General features: G+C 26.7%; 1 protein-coding gene across 1 annotated transcript in view; it reads left to right on the forward strand.

Annotated features, from left to right (window-relative positions):
- Positions 1-21,283: 21,283 nt before the first annotated feature.
- LOC135931064 (uncharacterized) overlaps positions 21,284-22,340 on the forward strand; it is a 34,076-nt gene continuing 33,019 nt past the window's right edge. The window contains exon 1 of the mRNA XM_065467928.1: positions 21,284-21,354. Coding sequence (XP_065324000.1) covers positions 21,344-21,354 — 11 coding nt within the window. The 5' untranslated portion in view covers positions 21,284-21,343. The remainder of the gene's footprint in view (positions 21,355-22,340) is intronic.

Here is a 22,340-nt window from a genome sequence, read left to right on the forward strand (position 1 = left end):
AATATTTTAAATCGCCATTATTAGCTATATAAATATAATATAAGTATAATATTTTTAAAAAAATCTGGGCCTGGTCTGAAAATATATTTTTTAAAATAGAGTCAGGACTGAAAATTTATTTTAAAAAAGCTGAAACGGGACGGGCCTTTTCGAAAAAAAATTTGAGAAAAAATCCAGGCCGGGCCGTGCAAATGGTACCTCTGCAGGTCTATGAAATTAGTGCCGAAAGTTTTTAAAAAGTAATGTTTCTGGCCAGCAGCCCAGAGGGCCTAATATCATATTATCTAGCTGTCATAAGTTTTTAAAACGTTTTTAATAAGCTTTGGCTTACAATGATTAAATTTAGAATATTTAAAACAAAAAAATATTGCCTTTTTTCCTAATAATAAATTTCAGTATTGTAAACAAAACGATTGCCTAAATATATTTAAATATTGTTTATTTTCATTAAATAAAATCGCAAAAAAAAATTTTTTGTTTATTTATTTAAAAAAATATGGGAAAATTTTTTTTGATAAAGTAAAAAATAAAATGAAGGATAAATAAAAAATTTAAAGAATAAAAATTTTTGCTAAGTATTATTTGTCTTAAATTTTCCAATCCTCCTCCCCACACCCCCCCCCCCCCTAATTTCTCTTGTTTTCTTGTTCTTTAATATTATTTTTTAAAATTTACCAACCCCCCTAATTTCGATTGTTCATAATTATACTTCTCTTTTTTTTTTAAATTTTGAACTTTTTTCCCCCCATTTTTCTTGTTATAATTTTATCTAACTTTTTATGAGCCATATTAAGCGAAAATAATGGGGGGAGAAATTTGTTTATAAAAGAAAATATTTCTTTACATAATTACTAAAAATAAATACTTCCGATTTTTTATAAAATTATTATATGAATATTTCTAAATATAATATTTATGTAATGTGTTATTTGAATAAATATAATTATTTAAATGAAATTCGTTAAATCGATCACGATTTGGCCGACCCCTTTTCAACAGGGTTTCGAACCATTAAGTATAGAGGTTCGGTTCGTTACGGTTTTTAGTTTAAAATTTTATAAAGGTTTTGTTCCATTTCGGTTTTTTTTTGAAAAAATTTAAATCGGTTCGGTTTATAATTTATAACGGTTCTTTTCGGTTTGTTCCGGTTCTTAAAATTTGATTTAAAAAAATTTAATAATAAACCATATATATTAATATTAGAGAAAAATCTTTTTATAATTTCTTATTTAATTTAACCATGATAATCTAATAGATATTTTTATTAAACTTAGTAAATATAAATTAGACAAATCAATTTTTTTTATTTTATATATAAATAAGATAAACACAAACATGCGCAAATACAATGAGGAATAAAATAACACATAAATATAATGAAATTTATATTATTTATTTTTAAAAAGAGAATTAGAACGGATAACTAAAATCTTTTCTAATATTTCAGGATTTAATTTAGTTCTCTGCGCAGAGAGTATAAACTTAAGGCTAGAAAATGCTCTTTCTACGGAACTAGCACAGTTATAGCTAACTTATAAAGTTCTGGCATACTATTCTTTACATTTTCCCAATAATTCGAAAGATTTGTATCTTTTTCTAATCTCTCTATATTATCAAATGACCGAATTATATATTCTCTTTCTATACATTTATTATAATTTTCTATGCCCTGCTGAGATTTATTCTTATTAAGGCTTTCATGCGACTTTAATAAATCTTCAAAATCATTATCTAAGTTATCTTTCGAATGTGAACACATAGGAATAGTATCTAAAATTTCAATATCATATACCTCTTAAACAATAATAATTTTTAAGAAAATTTTAAAAAATAACTAGTTTTTGTCACATGACTCTAAATCTAAAATAATGTGTTAAATACTATTTTTGAGGCTATTATGTTTAGAATTAAGAAAATTAATAATGATACAATACTCATATTTTAAGAAATGCAGTTAAAATCATTGTTATCTTCTAGTTATTTTAGCATCAATAGTTCTTTTTAAAAGTAAATAAAAAAAATTCCTACAATTTATAGTGGGCTGATCTATTTTATATTTAGTTAAGTAAAATTAAAGAGTTTATCGTTCGTATGTCGTAATCATAATCAGTTTTGTCAGTCAATATTTTGCTTTGGCAATCCTGACTGAGACTCATCAGGACTACTTAATTATTTTGGATAAAAATTTTCCTGCCCCTTCTAAGCCCTATATTAGCTTACAGAGTCGAGCGAGACTCGAGAGGGAACGCTAAATCATATATATTATATACTTTCCTGGTAGATTTATAATAAAATTAAAAATAAATGGGTTTTTGTCCCGCTTCTGGACTAAACATAATTTATTTTAGAGATTTTATTACCTACAACAATATGATAGATTATATTTTTTTTGCTATATAAGTTTTTGAGATATAAGCATTTTAATAATCTTAAAGATTATTACTAAGGGGTGACTATAAATATAATTTATTATATTAGTTTATGATTTTAAAGGAGAAAATTAATTATTTATATCAAACATCTCAGACTCCTATTTTTATTAACTTAAGATAAACTAATGATGTATGGGTTGCCCTTGCCAGGTTTATAACTGCTGCTTTCTTATTATATTTATAATATATAAATATATGCATTCTTTACCTGAATAAATTACATAAAAGGTATTTAAGTAAAATAGATGAAGCGGCATTAAAGAACAAAAAAATCTTAGATGTTTTTTGTTTTTAATATTTTCTTAAAATGTATATTATTTAAAAAACTAAAATCTGAATATACAAAGCACGGACTGACTGAGTTTAGGGATACGCCGGCATGGCAGCCAAGAAGCCGGCTTGGCTCAGCCGTTTAGCAACACTAGTAAGCCAAGAAGCGGGTTTGGATCATCCGTTTAACAACACTAATCACAAATAAATAAATTTCGGCTTGAGCCAACTCCTGTACCGACTCGAGCAAGCCAACTAATTCGGCTCAATGAGCCGGCTTGAGTCTGAGTCTAATCTTCGGGTCAAAAACTGGCTGAGTTTAGGGCTAAGCCGGCTTGACTCAGTTTTTTAACAACACTAATACCTATTGATTTTAAGGCACTACTAGCACCCTTTTCCTTTCTTTAACTCAGAGTCTGAAAATATTTAAATAAAAAGAATTTTAATTTTTATATTAAATTTAATACTATTTGTCCTCTTTGTTTTATTCTCAGCAATAATTTTGGGGGTTTTTAAATTAAACGACCTGATATAAATTTTTTTATCCCGAAGCTAAATAGCTTTTGCAGGAGCAGACTATATAAGAATTTTAAAAAAAACCCGGGTCTGAACCCCAAGCACAAACCCCGGGTCTGAACCCCGAGCACAAACCCCGGGTCTGTGCTCGGGGTTCGTGCTCATAGCAAGTATTAGCACAAATTTGGGTCGTATATATTACGACCAAGCAAATTAACAACACTAGTTCTACCTTCGTCATTTAGTCGCCAAGATGATATCATCTCGAATTAAGCATGATGCTTCACGTCTCTTAAGCCCCTTCCAACTTGGTGTTGGGATCCCAGGTGGCTGTGAAGCCGTGTTACATATGACTAGATTATATCTTGAAAATCTACCCTCTAATGAATCCTTAGTTAAAATAGACTTCTCTAATGCCTTACACTCTCCCGGACTCCTTCCTGAGTTCCTCTAGTACTCTTTTTCCCGGTTACACAAAGTTCTTTTATTCTTGTTATCAACAGCCTTCCACCCTACAATTTGATAAAATTCCTTCCATTGACGGCATTCAACAAGAAGACCCTCTAGATTCCCTATTTTTTTAATTTAGGTATTAATGACATTATTAAATCCATTAATGCGATCTGCTCATTATCCTTTCATGCTTGGTATATCGATGATGGTATCCTTGGTGGTTCCAATGATGAGGTAAAAAAGCTGTGAATATTATCAAGGAGGCTGGATCTGCTATCGGACTCTCCATCAATCCTGAGAAATCTGAGTTTATACCTATAAATTCTATCGAACCTAATTTAAATAAATTCATAATAACTACCCCCTTCAGTCCACACTTGAAACACTTTTTGAGTTGGCTAATTTATTTTCCCTACTTCATAAAGCCTTTTTCCTCGTGAAAAATTTTTCAATATTCCCCGTATTCTTTATGCGCTTCGTTTAACCGCCATTTTTAAATTCCCCATTCCTCTCGGAGTTTATGAAATTGGGATTAAGGCCCTTATCGAAAATATTCTAAATTTTTAAATTCGATACACAAGCCTCCTTACCCACCAAGATGGGAGGCCTTGGTTTTAGATCTCTGTTCGATCTCGCCTTAACAGCCTTCATAACCAGTTGTTTTTTAACAAAATATATAGTAAATTCTCTTTCGTTAAAATCTATGCTTCTTAATGATGCAATCATCGAATGTAAGGCAGGAATTATTGCTGATCACCCTCTTCCTGAATCGAATAGGCAGAAGGACTGGGATAGGCCTATTATTGCATTCTGCGTTGAATCACTACTTTCCAGAATGCAATTATCTGACCGTCCTTTATCGGTTAATGATGCTTACTACCTTAAGGTACTACCTATCAAATTTGAATTTTGTTTATTTTTCATTTGGATAGGCACTACCAAATATATTTTATAATATATATTCTAAAAATCGTGATTTTTGGAAAGCCTCTATGGCCTAGTCGGCAAGAGCTTCGCTTACTGATCCTATGAATCCCGGTAATGATTATGTTTTTTTTCTTATTCTAACTTGATGGTTCCATCCTTGTGGGGATGATATATAAAAGGCCGGACTCGACCACGTGATTCCATTATAATATATTAAATAATAAGTCTTATTACATTTTAATAAATTTTGGTCGGTGTTTAGCAAATTAGGTAGGTATTTAGAATATTTCCATACATCACTTGGTATTAAGCTTCATTAACTTATATTATCTTAGTAAATTAAAATAAAATAAAAAATTTCATCATGGGGGGGGGGGAGGGTTAAAACCTTAACGCCACTGATAATATCTTATCTAGTATAATATAGAACATAGATCAAGTGTATATTTTGTCTACGAGGCCTCGAGAAAATGTCGTTTTTGAGACCGATCAGAAAAAAAAATGAAAAATAGAGGTTGATCAGGAAAAAAAATTATGACTTTTCTCTTATCATTTACATATAATTTATAGCCTAAAGTTATGGTATTTAGAATATCATATTAATATTTTTTTTGATGATTATCCTTTACATATTACACTTTTATGAGTTTTTTCCAAAAAAGAAGACGTTTTCGTTTAAGTGAAAGTCAAGTTTTGTTGATTTATATTTTTATACATTAGTTTGTAATTCATTATTAAAATAGATTTCAATTGGTTTTAAAATAATAAATGAAAAGAATCTACAGATTCTCAATAATATCCATGTAACAATACATTAAATTTGTTAAATCATATGAATTTTCTTGAAATGATATGAATTATATAAAAAAAATAATAAGTTATTAGAAAAACGTACAAAAGGAAATCTGAAATATTGACAGATCAAAATCCAATGGAAGAAGTTCTCCAATAACTTTGTTGTCTTATATAATCGTTAATGAAGTCATTAATGTTGTTCCAGGATAAATAGGGAATTTAATATTAAAAAAAGGGGGATAAATAGCAAACGATATAGATTGTAAATATATGGAAAACAAGTCATCAGTACTTGATGAATCAAATAAAATGGTACTCAATCCTTGTAAATATTTCACCTGGCTTTGGCGACAAGTGAAGTAAGGCACACGTAAAAACCCCTTAGATTGTTATATGGTAAAGAAAACTTACTCCCGATAACTATAAGTTTGCTAGAGTATATAATTAATAATAAATTGCTTGAGGTGAAAACTTTATTAATAGTTAAATCTTTGATTGAGAATCTTTGTAAATTTCAAATGTTAAATTAGCTCTAATTTTTTTGAAATAATGGGGCAACTCTTTTTATATTTTTAAATTAAAAATTTGAATATTTTATCATCTTGGAATCTAGGAATCAAGTATTATTTATCTTTTACATCCTCCACATCCTTTCAAAAAAAACTATAAAAATGATTACCAATTTAAATTAAAAAATTTCTGATTCAAAATTACCAGATAGTATCTGGGAGCAAGATGAATTGCTAAAAAATGGAACAGATGGAACAAGGATTAACAGTGATGAATGCAAATAGAACGCCCTCAATGATTGACATCTATGCTGTAAAAGTATTTCGTATAATTGATCAATTTATAAATATTTTGACTCAACGGTTTTAAGTGAATAAAAAGCTTATAAAAAATGTGCAATATTTGTATTCAAAGCGTATAAATGAAATAAATATCAAATATATTTCTGAAAAGCCTTAAATAATTTCACAATTGGAAAAGATTTTCAGTGACAAATTACGACATTAATCGTTTCCATTAGCCCGCATTTACAATATTTAATAGTAGAATCAAATGTAAATGCTGACGATATAATTTATGCGAATGAGGAGTCTAATAAACGAAAATAAAATAATAAAAGATACAACCAACCACAATAACAAGTGTAAACATCTATGAGATACTTCAATACTATAATATGAGCACAACCAGGGTTGGGCACCTTATTTGAAAAAATTAACGTTTATGTTACCTTTATTTAAAATTGTAAAAGTTACCAAAAGTTTTCGTAAAAGGTGATAAATTTTATTGATTCTATGTAAAGTTTAAAAAAAACATCAGTATTATAAATTATTAATATCTTATTGTCTAATTTAAAATAATAACAATCTAAGATTATTATTTTATAGATTCTCTAAAGGACTGATTTTTAAAAGAAAACATTATTTTCGTCTCCTGTTTGGTTTATTAATTAAATTCTAAGGGAGTAAAGTAAATTTATACGGTAACAAATAAATATTTATTCGAATATTTATATTTTATGATGCTTATTGATTTCAGGTGATGGATAGTGAAGATGTAAGATTACTTCATTGAAATCAGAGACCTGCAGAGGTACCATTTACACGACCCTGTTTTTTTTTAAAAAAAATTTTAGGCCCGGCCCGGATTTTTTAAAAATATTTTATATTTATTTATGATTTTTATAGCTAATAATGGCGATTTTTGGTTTTATAATATATAGCCCGGGCCGGATATTTTTTTAAAAAAATTTTAAGACCCGGCCCAGCCCAGGTATATTTAAAAAAATTAAAATACAACCCGGCATGTATACCCGGGCTTAGGGCCGGCCCTGCAGGTCTCTGGAATTTATAGTGCAATATGTAATAATTTTATATGTGCAATTAATAAGATTTTACAGGTGAAATATTATTTTATATGTGCAATTAAAATAATTTTACAGGTGAAATATATTATTTTATATAAGCAATTATATTTCTATATGTGTAATGAGTATGATTTTAAATGTGCATTTCTTAAAATAAAATATATGGCTACCGTAAAAATGCAATAGCTGCAATAATTGTTAACACATCGTTTTAGACATTTTTGTCCTAAAATATAAGAAGTAATTAGAATAGAAATAATGCCGAAGGCCTGCAAAATAGAGGGTAAGAGGGCGAAGTCCCATAAAAATGAGACCGCGAGAATAAAATGCCCACGAGGGCCATCTAGCTAGTTCACCCACGACCAAATATATATCTTCCGTAATCTATATATATCATTTTCATATCAAATTCATGTTTAAATTTTTACATCAAATTAATTAACTAAGCATATGCCGAAACGAGTAAATTATGAAACCGTAGAAATAATTATAAACTGGCAAAGAATTATATTGATTAAAAGAATCTTCGTCTAAAAATAAAAAATATTGATCTACAAAAATTGAAGGTTTTTTTTAAAAAAATATAATTTTGAGCATGTTTAAAAAGATTTTTGTTCAAAATTTAAAATCTTCTTTTATAAAAAATTTTTGTGAGTAAATCTTTTGAACTACCCCTCATTCATGCGCGAATCACGGCGAATTATAAAAAATATGCTGTATTTTTGGATTCTCGGCCTCGAATTTGCGTTAATTGAAAATATTAATGGTGAAATTATGTGAACATAATTTAAAAGATCTATGATCAAAAAGTCTTTTATGAAAATTTTTTATTTTTTTGATCTTCAAATATTTGTCGTAAAACAAATATATATATCTTTATAAATATTCATAATCTCCATTTACCATTTTTTCTATGTGAAATAAGTAAAAACAGGGGCGTCTCTAGCTTTTATAGTTTCAGAGGGCTCAAAAAAATTATAAATTATTTTCAAAATTACCATTCTTAAGCGTTATTTTAAAAAATCCAAAATTTTAAGTAGGCTCTTCATATTTTTAATTGGCTCGAACCCCTGCACTCCCCCCCCCCTAGTGACACTACTGAGTAACAATGTTTATTTTAAAGGTGTTTTGATAATTACAATGCATTTAAAAACTATTGGCTAACGTTTTAATATTCATAAGGAGCTAAATATTACTATTTTACCGAGCACCAGAATAGGCATTATCCATCTCTTAAATTGTTGAATGATCCTTCTCAGAGAACTTTTGGAGGATCAATAATGGAATGCTTCTTAAATTAATTAAGGATGGATATGGGAAATATAGAATTCCTGTTTTGAGATATGCAGAAATCTGACCATAGTTTGATTTTATTAATATCAGCCAAATCTGAAAGTGTGAAATATCTTTTTTAAAGCAGAAGCAATATCATTACCAGATCTGACAGGTACTCTTTCACAACATATGCTTAGTATATCTATTTGATTCTACTGCAACAATAATGTTGTAACAGTTTAATTTTCTTTTGTGCAAAATGAATATATTTGATTGAAATAATGCAGTTACATTTTCTAAGTCTAGCATATTATTGCATGAATAGGAAGTTTATTTTCTCTATCTAATTTCCTTTCTTTTTTAGTTTTATTTATTTATTATAATCTGATATTTTTTTTATCTTCACATGTATCACATTGATCCTTTTTTAGTCTGGCAAATCTAATGTTAATAGGAAATTAAACATATGTCTAAAGATAATATTCAGGATCAAAGTGATGATCTTTTCAATAATTTAAATATGGATCATACATCATTTGTAAATTCAGTTGGAATTCTAATTACTCCCTTTAAGTATTGGATCTACTTCAATGAGATTGAAGGGTCAGTGAAGCTGTTAATTAGTTGTATAACAGCTTATTTTTTTCAAAACAAGGTATTCTTATCTGACTAATATCTGACCTGGATTAAAAAAAATTTTGCATACTTTATTATTATTGACATAAAAATGATAGCCATATGAATAAAATAATTACTTTTGAAAGACCAGTAGATTTGTTAAATTATATAAATTTGATTTTTATCATCATCTATCAAAATTTATTTTTCCCTTTATGGCTGATAAAAGACCTAGCCATGTTCGTTGTATATGTTAGCGTCAATGTGTTTTTCCCAGCAATGTGTTATTTTTTCAACTATTATTTTTTGAGCGCGTTTTTTTAAATTTAAAAATCTTATTTTACCTGAAATGTATGCCGTCATGTTTGGAATACCTACCCTTTGAATTTCAGACAATTTTCCCATGAACTTTTAAAATAATTTATATTAAATTATACATATATTTTTTATATAAATTATAAATGATTCAAAGGTGTAGGTATTCTAAAAATGATAGAATATATTTCCAGTAATTTCCGATTTTCATATTTTAAAAAGCGCGCTCAAAAATTGATTTAAAGTTGTAAAAATATCACATTGCCGGAAAAAACCCATTGACGCTAACATATATATTATAACAATGCGTAATTTTCTTAAAAAACTCGTTAAACTGGGAAACAAAATTAAGGGATATAATTATGAGAAGGACGGTCAACGTTTTTTGCTAGCCGCAATTACCTATACGCTAAACCTATTTACATAAACAAGGTGGGAAATAATAAGACAGATAAAAGGTCTATGCCCGATTAAATTGATTATGGGGAGTTTTGGCTAGGTTATTTTTACTATTTAACAATGCAAAGCAGAAATTGAGTTCTTAGAATAAAAATATAAGGTTAAATAAAAGAGACCTACGAAGACAATCACTAACTTCTCAATTAAATTAGTGCTTATATCCAAACTTTGAAGATAATCAATAATCCATATTATAGATTCAATATCCATTTACACCGAGGTAATCCTAACCCTTTATCATATTAAAATATTCCATTTTATAAAAAAATCATATATTTCATGTATTGATTAATTTTTCTATATGGAATATTATATTTACAAATAAGAAGAAATAATAGATTGAATAATCCTATATTGGATATAATTTATTTTATATTTAAAAGTTTAGATTTTTTAATGTATAAATAGATAAATAAATTCTTTACAAATAATTGTATGAAAAAAAGTCATTTTTTGATAAAAATTGGATGGAATAAACTAACTCTCAGGCGTCGATACATAAATTATTGGCTTAAATATATTTGATTAATTAAAAACGAAAAGAAAGATTTGCCTTAGTAAATTGATATTTACAATGTAATGTATTAACTTTAAATAAATATTTTGCTTAAGGATACAATTTATGGTAATCGATTGATTATCGTAAAGGTACTATCGATGAAGATATAAACATATTATTGTTAAAGTAATATCTTTTAATCTTTTCATTTTGTTAAAATATATTATATTTTATTTTTATAAAACCTCTTATATCTTAAACACCACATTGGCAACGATTGAGTTTAAAGAGACATATTATATTAAAAGATTAAAGAGGAAAAGGATATTAGACTATGCCTAATAAAGACTCGATAATTCTTAAGAAAAACGAAGAAGCATCAACATCTAGTCAATTCTAAATTCCAGAATTCTTTTAATCAAAAATTAACATTCAGGATTATATATATAATTTAGAACTCATCTTTAAATTAAAAAATATTGTCGATCATAATAATAAAAAAAAGATTTGTTACTAGCATACATAGGTAAAAGTAACCCCATTATCCAATTTAGAGAGCATTAATTACAAAACTTTACTTGATAGTTTGAAAGAAAATATTTTAGGATATCTAGTATTTTCCTACATCTTAATAATTTTTATACTATAAAAAAGGCGGAGAACTATTATAGATTTTTCGATCAAATTAGTATTTGCTTACTATGAAATTTCTTATGAACTGTTAAGAGATATTTTTATAGGATTAGGGTTGCCTGATGTTATATCTTATATATTTTAAAAGGTTATAATTTGAATATTGTATTTGTAACACAATATTATAACTTTCCTACATTTAATATTATATTATTAAGGTTAATCAAACTGCATACTATTAGAAGTAAAATTTGATAATTATATAAAAGTATATATAAAAAAGAATTACAAATAAAATTCAATATTGTTAAACGTAATCATACAATATTTGGCAACGAGGTATAAAAAAGTCTCGGTCTTCGGTCAAGTTGAATATTATATAAATTTTTTTTCTTATAAAAAAAATAAGTAATAGATCTGTTTAGAAATTATGGATAAAATTACAATACAAGAATTTAAAAAAGATGAGTGTTCTCTTGACGACTTTATCAAATATATTCTGAATGTTAAAAATATTCCTCAAACTGACGCAACTTTGAAAAAATTATTTATAGCTTATGGAGGAATAAATATTATAACTGATATAAAAAAATTACTCTTTCCAATAAAAATTGATGATGTGGAATGGGCAGATCTATATAAAATTGCAAAATAACTTTATAAAGATGAAAGAATGTTTTGGCATCGAGAATTATTTCATTAGATTAAGTCGCGGACCAACAGAATCCGTATTGAATTATTTAAAAACTATAAAGGAGCTACCCCGAAGATTCAAATTTGAAGATAATGTAGAACTAAGAATTCGCGATCAATTAATCGCCGGACTAAAGATGTCACAACTAGATTGAATTACGTTTAAGATACCCATATACTAGAGACGAAGACTAACCGTTAAGTTTAAACAAAGTTATAGAAATGGCTTAAATAAATAATACTACTAAAATGGTTTATAAAATCATAGAGACGGCCAAATATAATGTTAATATTAAACTATTAAATCAAAATGATAATAATAATCGACAGTATAATGATAATGATAATCGACACTATCAAAATGAAAATAAAACATATGTAAAAAGAGAACCAATGCAAGATTATAATAACTACCACACAAATAATAATACAAGAAAACTGTGCTATTGTAATCGTTTTCATGCTATTCGGAATTATCCATCATACGGAAAAACGTGCAACAAATGTAAGAAATCAAACAAGTTTGCCGTGTGTTGTAAAAATAGAGGAAAATTTTACGGTACAAATTACAATAGTAACGACGACGATTCAGATTTCTCAATAAGAAAAGTCTACAATTATGGACAGCACCCAACAATTACGGTAATAATAAACGATCACGAAATTAAAATGGAATATGATACAGGTTCCGCAGTAACCATCATTAATGCGACAATATGGAATAAAATTGTGAGGATAAAACTTAGAATGGCTAGAGCTCGAACTACATATGAAAATAATAGAATAAAAATTATAGGTGAAGCTTATGTAAAGTGCAATTAGATTATAAAATAAAATGACTTCCGTTATTATTACAAAAACAAATTATGCAGCACTATTTGGGGATTTCCATATACTACAGAATTTGATTTAAAGTTAGCAACAAATGTAAAAATCAATATGATCAACAATAAATATAATAATAATGATAATGGTAACATGAATATTGAAAAACTAAAAGAATTTGCTACGGTGTTAGATAATAAATTAGGATTAATAAAAAATGTCGAACCAGTAAAACTACATTTGGAATAAAATACAAAACCAATTGCACTGCCAGCTAGAAGAGTACCGTTGCCTTTAAAAGTAGAAATTGAAAATAAACTAGAACGTTTGGAAGAAAATAACATGATAAAGAAAATAGATCCACCAACAACATGAGTAACCCAGATTACTCTAATGGTAGTGGTAAGTAAAACTTCAGGTGAACTACTATTAGTGATTTCAAAGTAACATTGAATATATTTTTACTAAAAGACTATCACATTCTACCAACGTTTGAAGAATTAATCGCAAAGAACACTAATGGAAATAAATATACAACAGTAGATCTCAAAGGCGCATATCTACAAATGAGTATTGACGAAGAATCGCAAGAATTATTAACAATGGTAACACCAAATAGATATTACCGCTATTTACGATTACTTTTTGGTATAGCTACACTACAACACCAATAATATTTCAACGATATATGGACGATTTACTGACTGAATGTAAAGATATAGCAGGTTATTTAGATTATGTTATAATCACAGGAAAAAATGATACAGAACATATAGTGAATATAAAACAAGTCCTCAAAAAATGACAAAATGCGGGATTAAAAGTCAAAACAAGCAAAATAAATTTTATGAAAGAAAAAGTATCATATTTAGGATACATAATAAATCAAAATGGAATACACCCAGATAAAAATAAAATAATAACAACTCCAGATAGACATGACATAAAATCATTTTTATGTATATTAAACTATCATACACGGTTCACATCAAACTTACATGGAATCACCGCCGAATTACATAATAAAACTAGTAGAAATGTTAAATGGAATTGGACTAAAAAAGATGATACATTATTTAAAAAAGTAAAAGGAATAGTAACAGAACAAAATACTATATAGTTTTATAAATTGGATTTCGAGTTAATATTAGAAACAGATGCATCTAACCAATGATTTGGAGCTGTATTCATGCAGAAATTGATAATGGTAACGAATTTCCAATAGCTTACACCTCAAGAACTTTACAAGACGCCGAAAAGAATTATTCTACAATAGACAAAGAAAAACGGCGTAGAAAAATTTCATAACTATTTGTATGAACGTAAGATGAATTAGAAAATGATGACGGTACTTTATTTTGGAATGGCAAATCATTCCGTACTCACTTCAAAAAAGAGTTTACATATATTGCATACGAGACATCCGGGTATTACATCAATGAAATCCATTACGAGACATTATATATGTGGTAACAATTATATAAAAATGTCAAATTAGTTAATAGCTGTAGTGGATGTCAAAATGCAGAGATATACCAGGGGTTTCCGTATACCAGGGGAATCCGCCATCACAATCCTATAAAAGGGAAGAAGAAAATGAAGAAAAAAACGCACAAAATACTAAAAACAGTAGAAACAAATAGATAGATGAACTTGAACTTGGTAAACAAAAAGATTGATAGACGATTTTAACTTGGTGGGAAATAAGATATGTTATATCTTAATATCATATTTTAAAAGGTTATAATTTGAATATTATATTTGCAATACAATATAACTTTCCTACATTTAATATTATATTATCAAGGTTAATCAAATTGCATACTATTTGATGTTAAATTTAATAATTTATATAAAAGTATATAAACAAAAGAATTACAAAAAATATTCATTATTGTTTTTAAACGTAATCGATATAATACCTGAGTTGGAAGAGCTTCAGTCAAAGTCTACCGAAAACAATATCACTTATGAAAATTCCGTGCGTTAGCGATCGCGCTTTCTTCGTTGGAAAATGATATCCAAATAGAAGTTAACAAAATCATCAAACATTAGGACGCAAGGTTTCAAAAACACTTATTTTAGGAATAATAGGTATAATAATGGTTATTTAAAGAGCGAATTAGTGTGGTTGAAGAAGAATGTATTTAACACAAACTATAATTGTCATCAAGTCAGATTAAAAATATATAACTATAACTTTATTTAACATATTTCAAAATATATATCACTTCTTATAAATAATACATGGCTGTCTTTATATATATCTCTTTGTAAACAATTTAAATATGTTTAAATAAATCAATAAGTAAATAATCAATCATTTGAAGTTACGCAAAAATACAATAAAAATGTAATTTAAAAGATGATATAAACTGAATTTAAACTAAGCAAAAACTAATCGTGTCAATGATATCATCATTATTGCCATAAGACATTAAAATTTTAAAACTAAAATAAATATCATTAAAATAATACTAGAACTTAAAATAAATATATGACTCAATAACGGTAAAAAATTCAAAAATAATAATGGTTATAATGTCAGCAAATTCGATCATAATAATTATAAATCTGGTTTTAAACCTAACTTCATATAATAATAAGTCATCTGCTTTTGATGCGGTAAAGCAAACCACATAGCAAAAATTGTAGAACTCATGCCATGCACAGATGATTCTACCACGGACATCTCGCCTGTCGTTTCCTAATCAAGCTACCATAGTTACGAAGATAAATGGTTTGCGGTTTACAATTCGATACTGGTGCTACGTGCAGTATGATACATGAATTTGCCTGAAGGCGCATTGACAAACTATCACTATCGCCTGCGTATAAACTAGTTGGGTATAATAGTATCAAAATCGAAGTGTTGGATAAATGTACAGTTAGGGCTGAAGTAAAAAAAATTTCTAAATTTTTACTTATTTGGGTAGTTAAAGGAGAGAATTTATTTTTGAAATGCCTTTTCTTAGAGAATTTAATATAAAGCTTCAGAATTTCGGATAAATAATATAAATATGAATGTTCCCACTTTAAATGCTATTGCATCGAAATTTCCTAAAGTTCAAAAAAAACATTAGAAGGAATAAAACCGCAACAAGCAGTTATTCGCTATAACCGAACGCATTACAGATAGCTTTACCAGCAGGAAGAGTTCCCTTTCCGCTACGTCAAATGATTGAGACTGAGTTGAACAGACTTTTAGGCGAAGGCGTTATCAAAAAGGTGCATCCAACAACTCTAATCACTTGGGCTACCATCTATTAATATCTTAAAGAAATCCAATGCCATGCGGATATTTTCCTTTAACAATTAACAAATATTAGCGATAGATAACGATTTACTACCAACTTTCCATGACCTAACAAATAGGATCGCGGGTGGTATGATATTTAAGTCGTTAAATTTATGAGATGCATAATGTAAGGACTTTTTAGTAATATCCATCCATGTCAATTATTAACTATACCTAGGATTCGCTTTGGGTTGACTAGCTTTCCAATAATATTTCAACGCTGTATGCAAAGCCTAAAAAGGGAATTTCTATGCTTAGTATATTTTTAGATGACGTAATAATTGCGTGCGAAAAAATAGAAATTCTATTTATTACAGTATAAAATATTTTCGATTGTTGATATAAAATTATTTTGCGTCTAAAGAATAATAAATGATAAAAAAGGTTAATTAATTCATATATGCCTCAATTGATAATAGTTTTTGAAAACTACATAATATAATATAATTCTTAGCAAACTTACATTGACAAAAGGTCATTAAACTAATATAACTCCCTATTACCATTTTAGACAATGTTTTATAGAATGGACTAATAAGAAAAAATTTATAGACCACCTTACCAAATCTACAATTCTTGAAGAAGAGAATACAAACTACCAATCCAAATCATAAAACTATATGATGGATAGAGCTTCCTCTTAGATGACATGATGGAAGCTAGATAAGTAATCGAGAAAATTATTGTATGATATTAAACTTCTAAAAGATTATCTTCCATTTTCAATGTTATATAAACGACTACACAGTTGACCTATTGCTTATCTAAAATGTGCGATCATATGCTCTCAGCAGCTGTAGTAATAATCTTAAATTACATAGCCACACAAATAATAGATGCTGGTTAATTTGGATTCCTATCCATGACACTCACGATGGTAACCCATCACAATTTATTCTGTTAAATAAATTGATAAAACAAAAATATTAAAACCTTTAAAAGAAATTATGCAAATATATTGAAGCCTTGAGTTATTTACACGGTAAGGATGCCATATTAGAAATGAAACATAGACGACTACATAGTCGACCTATTGCTTATCTAAAATGTGCGATCATATGCTCTCAGCAGCTGTAGTAATAATCTTAAATTACATAGCCACACAAATAATAGATGCTGGTTAATTTGCAGTCCTATCCATGACACTCACGATGGTAACCCATCACAATTTATTCTGTTAGATAAATTGATAAAACAAATATTAAAACCCTTAAAAGAAATTATGCAAATATATTGAAGCCTTGAGTTATTTACACGGTAAGGATGCCATATTAGAAATGAAACATTTTGTAACTACAAAATAAGAACCAGAGTGATATCATGAAAGCAATTAAAATTTTATATATTATTGTCGCACTATCTCTAGTTGGCATATTATATCTTAAAATAATAGTAGTTTCTAGTTTGTAATAATATCAAAAATATATTTGTATTAAAGATTTAACTCAAATCTATTTTTCGAAGAAGAAAAATATAGCTTTTCTAAATACACGCAAAAAGAGAAGAAAAGATATCTGATTTATTACATCTATTGTGGGATGAATTTTAATTTTAATTATATTTTAAATAAATAAATGGCGTTAAATATTTGTAAGCAAATTGTTACTTATATTTATTATCAAAAGCATTTATTAGTAAAATTTTAAAAATATTAAATGTAATATATTATATAACTCAGATACGTCTGTAAAAGTGGCATTTTACCTAATATTTTATAAAAAATTATATATAATAGAGGATTATAAACTATATGTCTACTTACTTTTTATAAATAAATCTCTTATACTTATTTGGATTTGGACCTTGAAAATAATTTTAGTAAGAGACATGATAATTAAATTTAAAAATCAATAATATAGTTGATTAGTGATTTTGAACTCGGCTAAAATATTAAATTATTAATTTTCAATTAATAAATGATTATATTTATTAGGATTATATAATAATTTAAATAATAAAAGTCAATTAAGCTTCAACTGTTAAAGCTAAATTAATATTTGGTGAGTGATATTGTTATATTTTTAACATAGAATTTGATTGCAAGCTGACATAGTATTTTATATGTTATAATCCAATCTAATAATCAAAATAGTATTCATTTAATAAAAATTAAGATAGTCTTATTAATTTTTTTAATAAAATTAAATCTATATATTACTTAATAGAATTATAAAAGAAATTATTCAGAGGGCAATTAAAAAAAATTATTTTTAGCTCAAGTAAATATTTTTTTGCTTCAGGAGGCTATTCAAATTTTTCAGGGGCCTCGAGCTCCTGCGCCCCCCCCCCCCTCCACCAGCGACGCCACTGCATAACCTTCAAAATATTTATGGTTTTCCAAAATATTCGCCGAGGCCCAACCATTACAAAAATGACAATAATACCTACAACAGATCTTATAATTATAAAGATCGTGATTGTTAATCCAATACCAACTAATATTAACGTTTTATTTTATTGTATTAACATTATTTTAAAATCAATTTATTTTGACAATTGATATTTTTTTTTTGATATCAATTTTAAACGAATTTTCATTTTACATAATTGGTTATTATGTAAAATTAATTTATTGTTAAAAAAGATATAAAAGGAAAATTGTTTTTGGTTAAAAATAAAAATGTAATTTATAATAATAAAATAAAAGGAAAATTTGATTTATTTTAATATGAATATTGTAATAATATAAAAAAAGAGAATTAATAAAAATTATATGTTAATTCATCAGTTTCTTGGGATGGTGAATTATCATGAGTAGTAAATACAAAATTTACATTGACAAACTAGTAAAAATATATTTGTTTATCGTCATCCCAAGAAAATGACATATTTAATAATGTTAAAAATATATTATTAAAAGAGGAAACAATAATTCTTTATTCAACCGATATTCCTGTTATGATTTCCTATGACGCTTCCGAATATGGTATCACACAGGTTTCCTAGCATCGAGGACACTTACGGCGGCTAAAATTAATTACGCCAACATTGATCTTCAACGATCATATTTTCTATGGAGAAGTTCTATAATACATTAATGGAAGACATTTTATTTTGGTTACGGTCACAAACCTTTAAAATATATTAGGTGAAAAAGGGACCTAAAAAAATAACAAATAACCTTTTAATACGGTTAACAATGAAGCTATTAGATTACGACTATATAATTCATAGACCTAGTAATTAAAACAAATGCGCCAACGCTCTTTCCCTTTTGAAGTCCAAAATCGAATGGTTTGGCTGAGTGCTTTATACGTAAGACAAATATGAGTTTTTATGATGGAAAGAGATATGGAACTCCGGACCAGTTAATTTAGCGAATGTTTTAATTACTCACCGAAATACTCTAAATGCAACTACTCGTAAATCCCCTGCCGAAATGATGTATGAATGACCGCTCAGGACGAGGTTAGATCAATGGAAACTATCTACAAGAGTAGGGACTGAAAACGCATTAAAACAAAAATATTTAATGATAGGAACATTGAGCCCGGTGAATTTGAAGAGAAGCTAAAGGTTTGGGTAGAAATCAAAAGGACTACAGCATGGCATGAAGGGACCGTGTTTCAATGGAAAAGTGCTGTAATGTACAAGCTAAGGAGATACCCATAACAATGTCGGAAGATTTGGACAATGCAGAGCATAATGGGAATTCAACTCTTAAAATAAAAATTTTCGAAACCTCAATATGTTATCTTGACGAATTCAATTTTTAGTGGGGAGAAAGAGAACTGTAATGAATTAACTTTAAATTTATTGTATTTTGTTTGAATACAATTTAAGGTAATTCATATATTATCGTAAATGTACTTTCGATAATTTTAGACTTCGTACTACTGGAGATAAAAATAATTTATTCTTCAAAATTACAATACATTTATACATAATAACTTCTATTTACATATTTAGATACTAAAATATAATATATCATAATATAAAAAAATTCATAATCTAGTTAAAATATAAATTAGAATATAAACGTAAAACATAAGTTTTTAAGTAAAATAAAAATATTTTTCTAAGATGATGAAATATTTCGTGCAAGGCAAGTAATAATAAAAATATAATGTTTTTGAATATTTTTTGAATAATATATAAAATAAATATATAAAAATATTTTATATATAGAAAAAATAAAATAAACTATTAATATTAATAATATTTGACAATGAAGATGTAAACATATTATTGTTATGTAAAATTATCTTTTGATCTTTTCATTTTCTTAAAATTAAATTATATTTTATTCTTATAAAACCTTTTATATCTTAAATATTACCTACAACAAATTTTTAGCAACAAATATAATATGAAATATAATTTTCGAATCAAAATTTTTTTTTTATTCTAGTATTTTCTGAACGATACATTACTTATATAATTATTAAAGCATGATTAGTATTCTTTTCACATATGATTATTTATTATTTCGAATTCATATAAATATTTTGGTAACTCACAGAAACTTGGGAAATTTTTAATTTTTTTTTAAAATATTTTTTATATTTAAAAATAATAAATATGCCATCGTGTGGATATGAGTGGAAATTTTTTGATGTAACAATAGTTCAAAGTTTCATTACTCAAAATCAAAAATTTTAAGAATTTTATATTTTTTTTTTGTGAAAATTTTCGCGATTCTTTAATTTTACATTAAAATGGGAAAGACGTGTGCTATATTAAATACTACTAAGTTAAACTATGATTTTTTTTTGTGAAAATTATCCCAATTCTTTAATTTTACATTAAAAATAGAGTATATTATTTAAAAATTTTAAAAATGCTACTAGGTAAGGACTATTAAATTAAATACTAGATAATTAGGATAAATTTATTTGAATAAACATAATATATAAACTGATAATATATAGATATATATATATAATTTTAAGGAAAAACCTATATTGTTGTTCTATATAAATTTATATCATTTAAAAATTTAATTAATTTACTTAAATTTGCCATATTTATAATATTGAAAAATAAGAATATTCACTATAATTTTATTTCAGTTCTGATAATGCTTGCCTTAAGACCCCTCCATTAACGCTCAATACGTTGAGTATGGGTCGAAAAGTTTCTGCTGTGATTGACCTAGTATTGAATATACATTTACATTTTTTATAACTTGAAAAAAGATTAAATTTTAAGATTTGTCCTATAGCATATTTATTATTTTTTAATAAAAATATAAATAAAAAAAATATTTAAAAAATAAAATAATATTAAAAATTTCCTCGAGTTTCAGTGAGTTACCAATATTTTAAAAAATAAACACTAGTATATATATATATATACATGTCTTTTTGAATATGCCTCTACAAATTATATAATTATTTATAAAATTTTTAAAAAATTCACACGTATGGCAGATTCTATTAATAAACAATTTTTCCTAAGGAGACTTTAAAGTGTCAATAGTCGTATTGGCTAGTGAATGGTCTGATTTTTAAGGCAAAATGTCATCATGGTGAGTTAAATAATTATATATAAATCGGTATATTTTATATCCCTTTAACCCTTATTAAATTTTTTAAGAGTAATCCTTAATTAGATATATAAACCTTAATAAAATGTAAGTTCATTTGTTTGGACTTTTATCATTTACTACTAATATGGATTTATTTATTTTTAATAAGATTTTTCCGAAAAGTATTATGCTACTCTAAACCTCATAATCTAACGGTCTTGTATTATTAATTTGTTCCAAATAATATAGATATACTAATTTTTAAAATGCATATAATATAAAATTTTTTATTATTTTATAAAACTTTCATTTAAATTTTTTTTTTCAAATATAGCATTATTTTGCTTAGTATAAAACTATTTTATAATTTTATCCAACTAATATAATTTATCAATTTATTTAATATCTAAAATTATTTTTAAATGTATCTCTGCTTTGATATTTCCGCAAAATAATGTAAAAATGGTGTAGTCCATTATTTAATATGACCTATCATGGAGTCTTGTCATAAGAATTAAAGCTTTTTAAAATTTTAGAAACCCAACCAACATTGACTCTGAACCTGGGTTAAAAGAAATGTTGACCAGAATCGAACCCAAACTAGAGTCTAACCCAGGAAGTTGGAGAGCCTGGTTTTAATTTCATTAGAATTGCCAAGACTATCTTTAATGATATTACTTTAGGACCCAATGATAGGGGGATTAAAAATATTTTTGGGGTTTCACCCTCAAACCCTGTTTTGCCCAGCTTTCAGCTAGGTCCCTCCTATAAATAATTATTGATTTTTTGGTTGTCAATATATTATCTCCTTTAAAGTTGGCTGAACAAGCCATTATTCTAAAATATGGCAATGTTTTATACTTTATTTGTGTCTGACTTTAACCAATATCATTATAAAGGAAAAAATTATCAGTAACAGCCAATCTTAACATTAGCATTTATTCAGTAAATTTTATCAATGTTTAGATCATAATTATATAATAATT

The sequence above is a fragment of the Gordionus sp. m RMFG-2023 genome, chromosome 1 (assembly GCF_954871325.1).
Source record: "Gordionus sp. m RMFG-2023 chromosome 1, tfGorSpeb1-WG-v2, whole genome shotgun sequence".
NCBI lineage: Eukaryota > Metazoa > Nematomorpha > Gordioida > Chordodea > Parachordodidae > Gordionus > Gordionus sp. m RMFG-2023.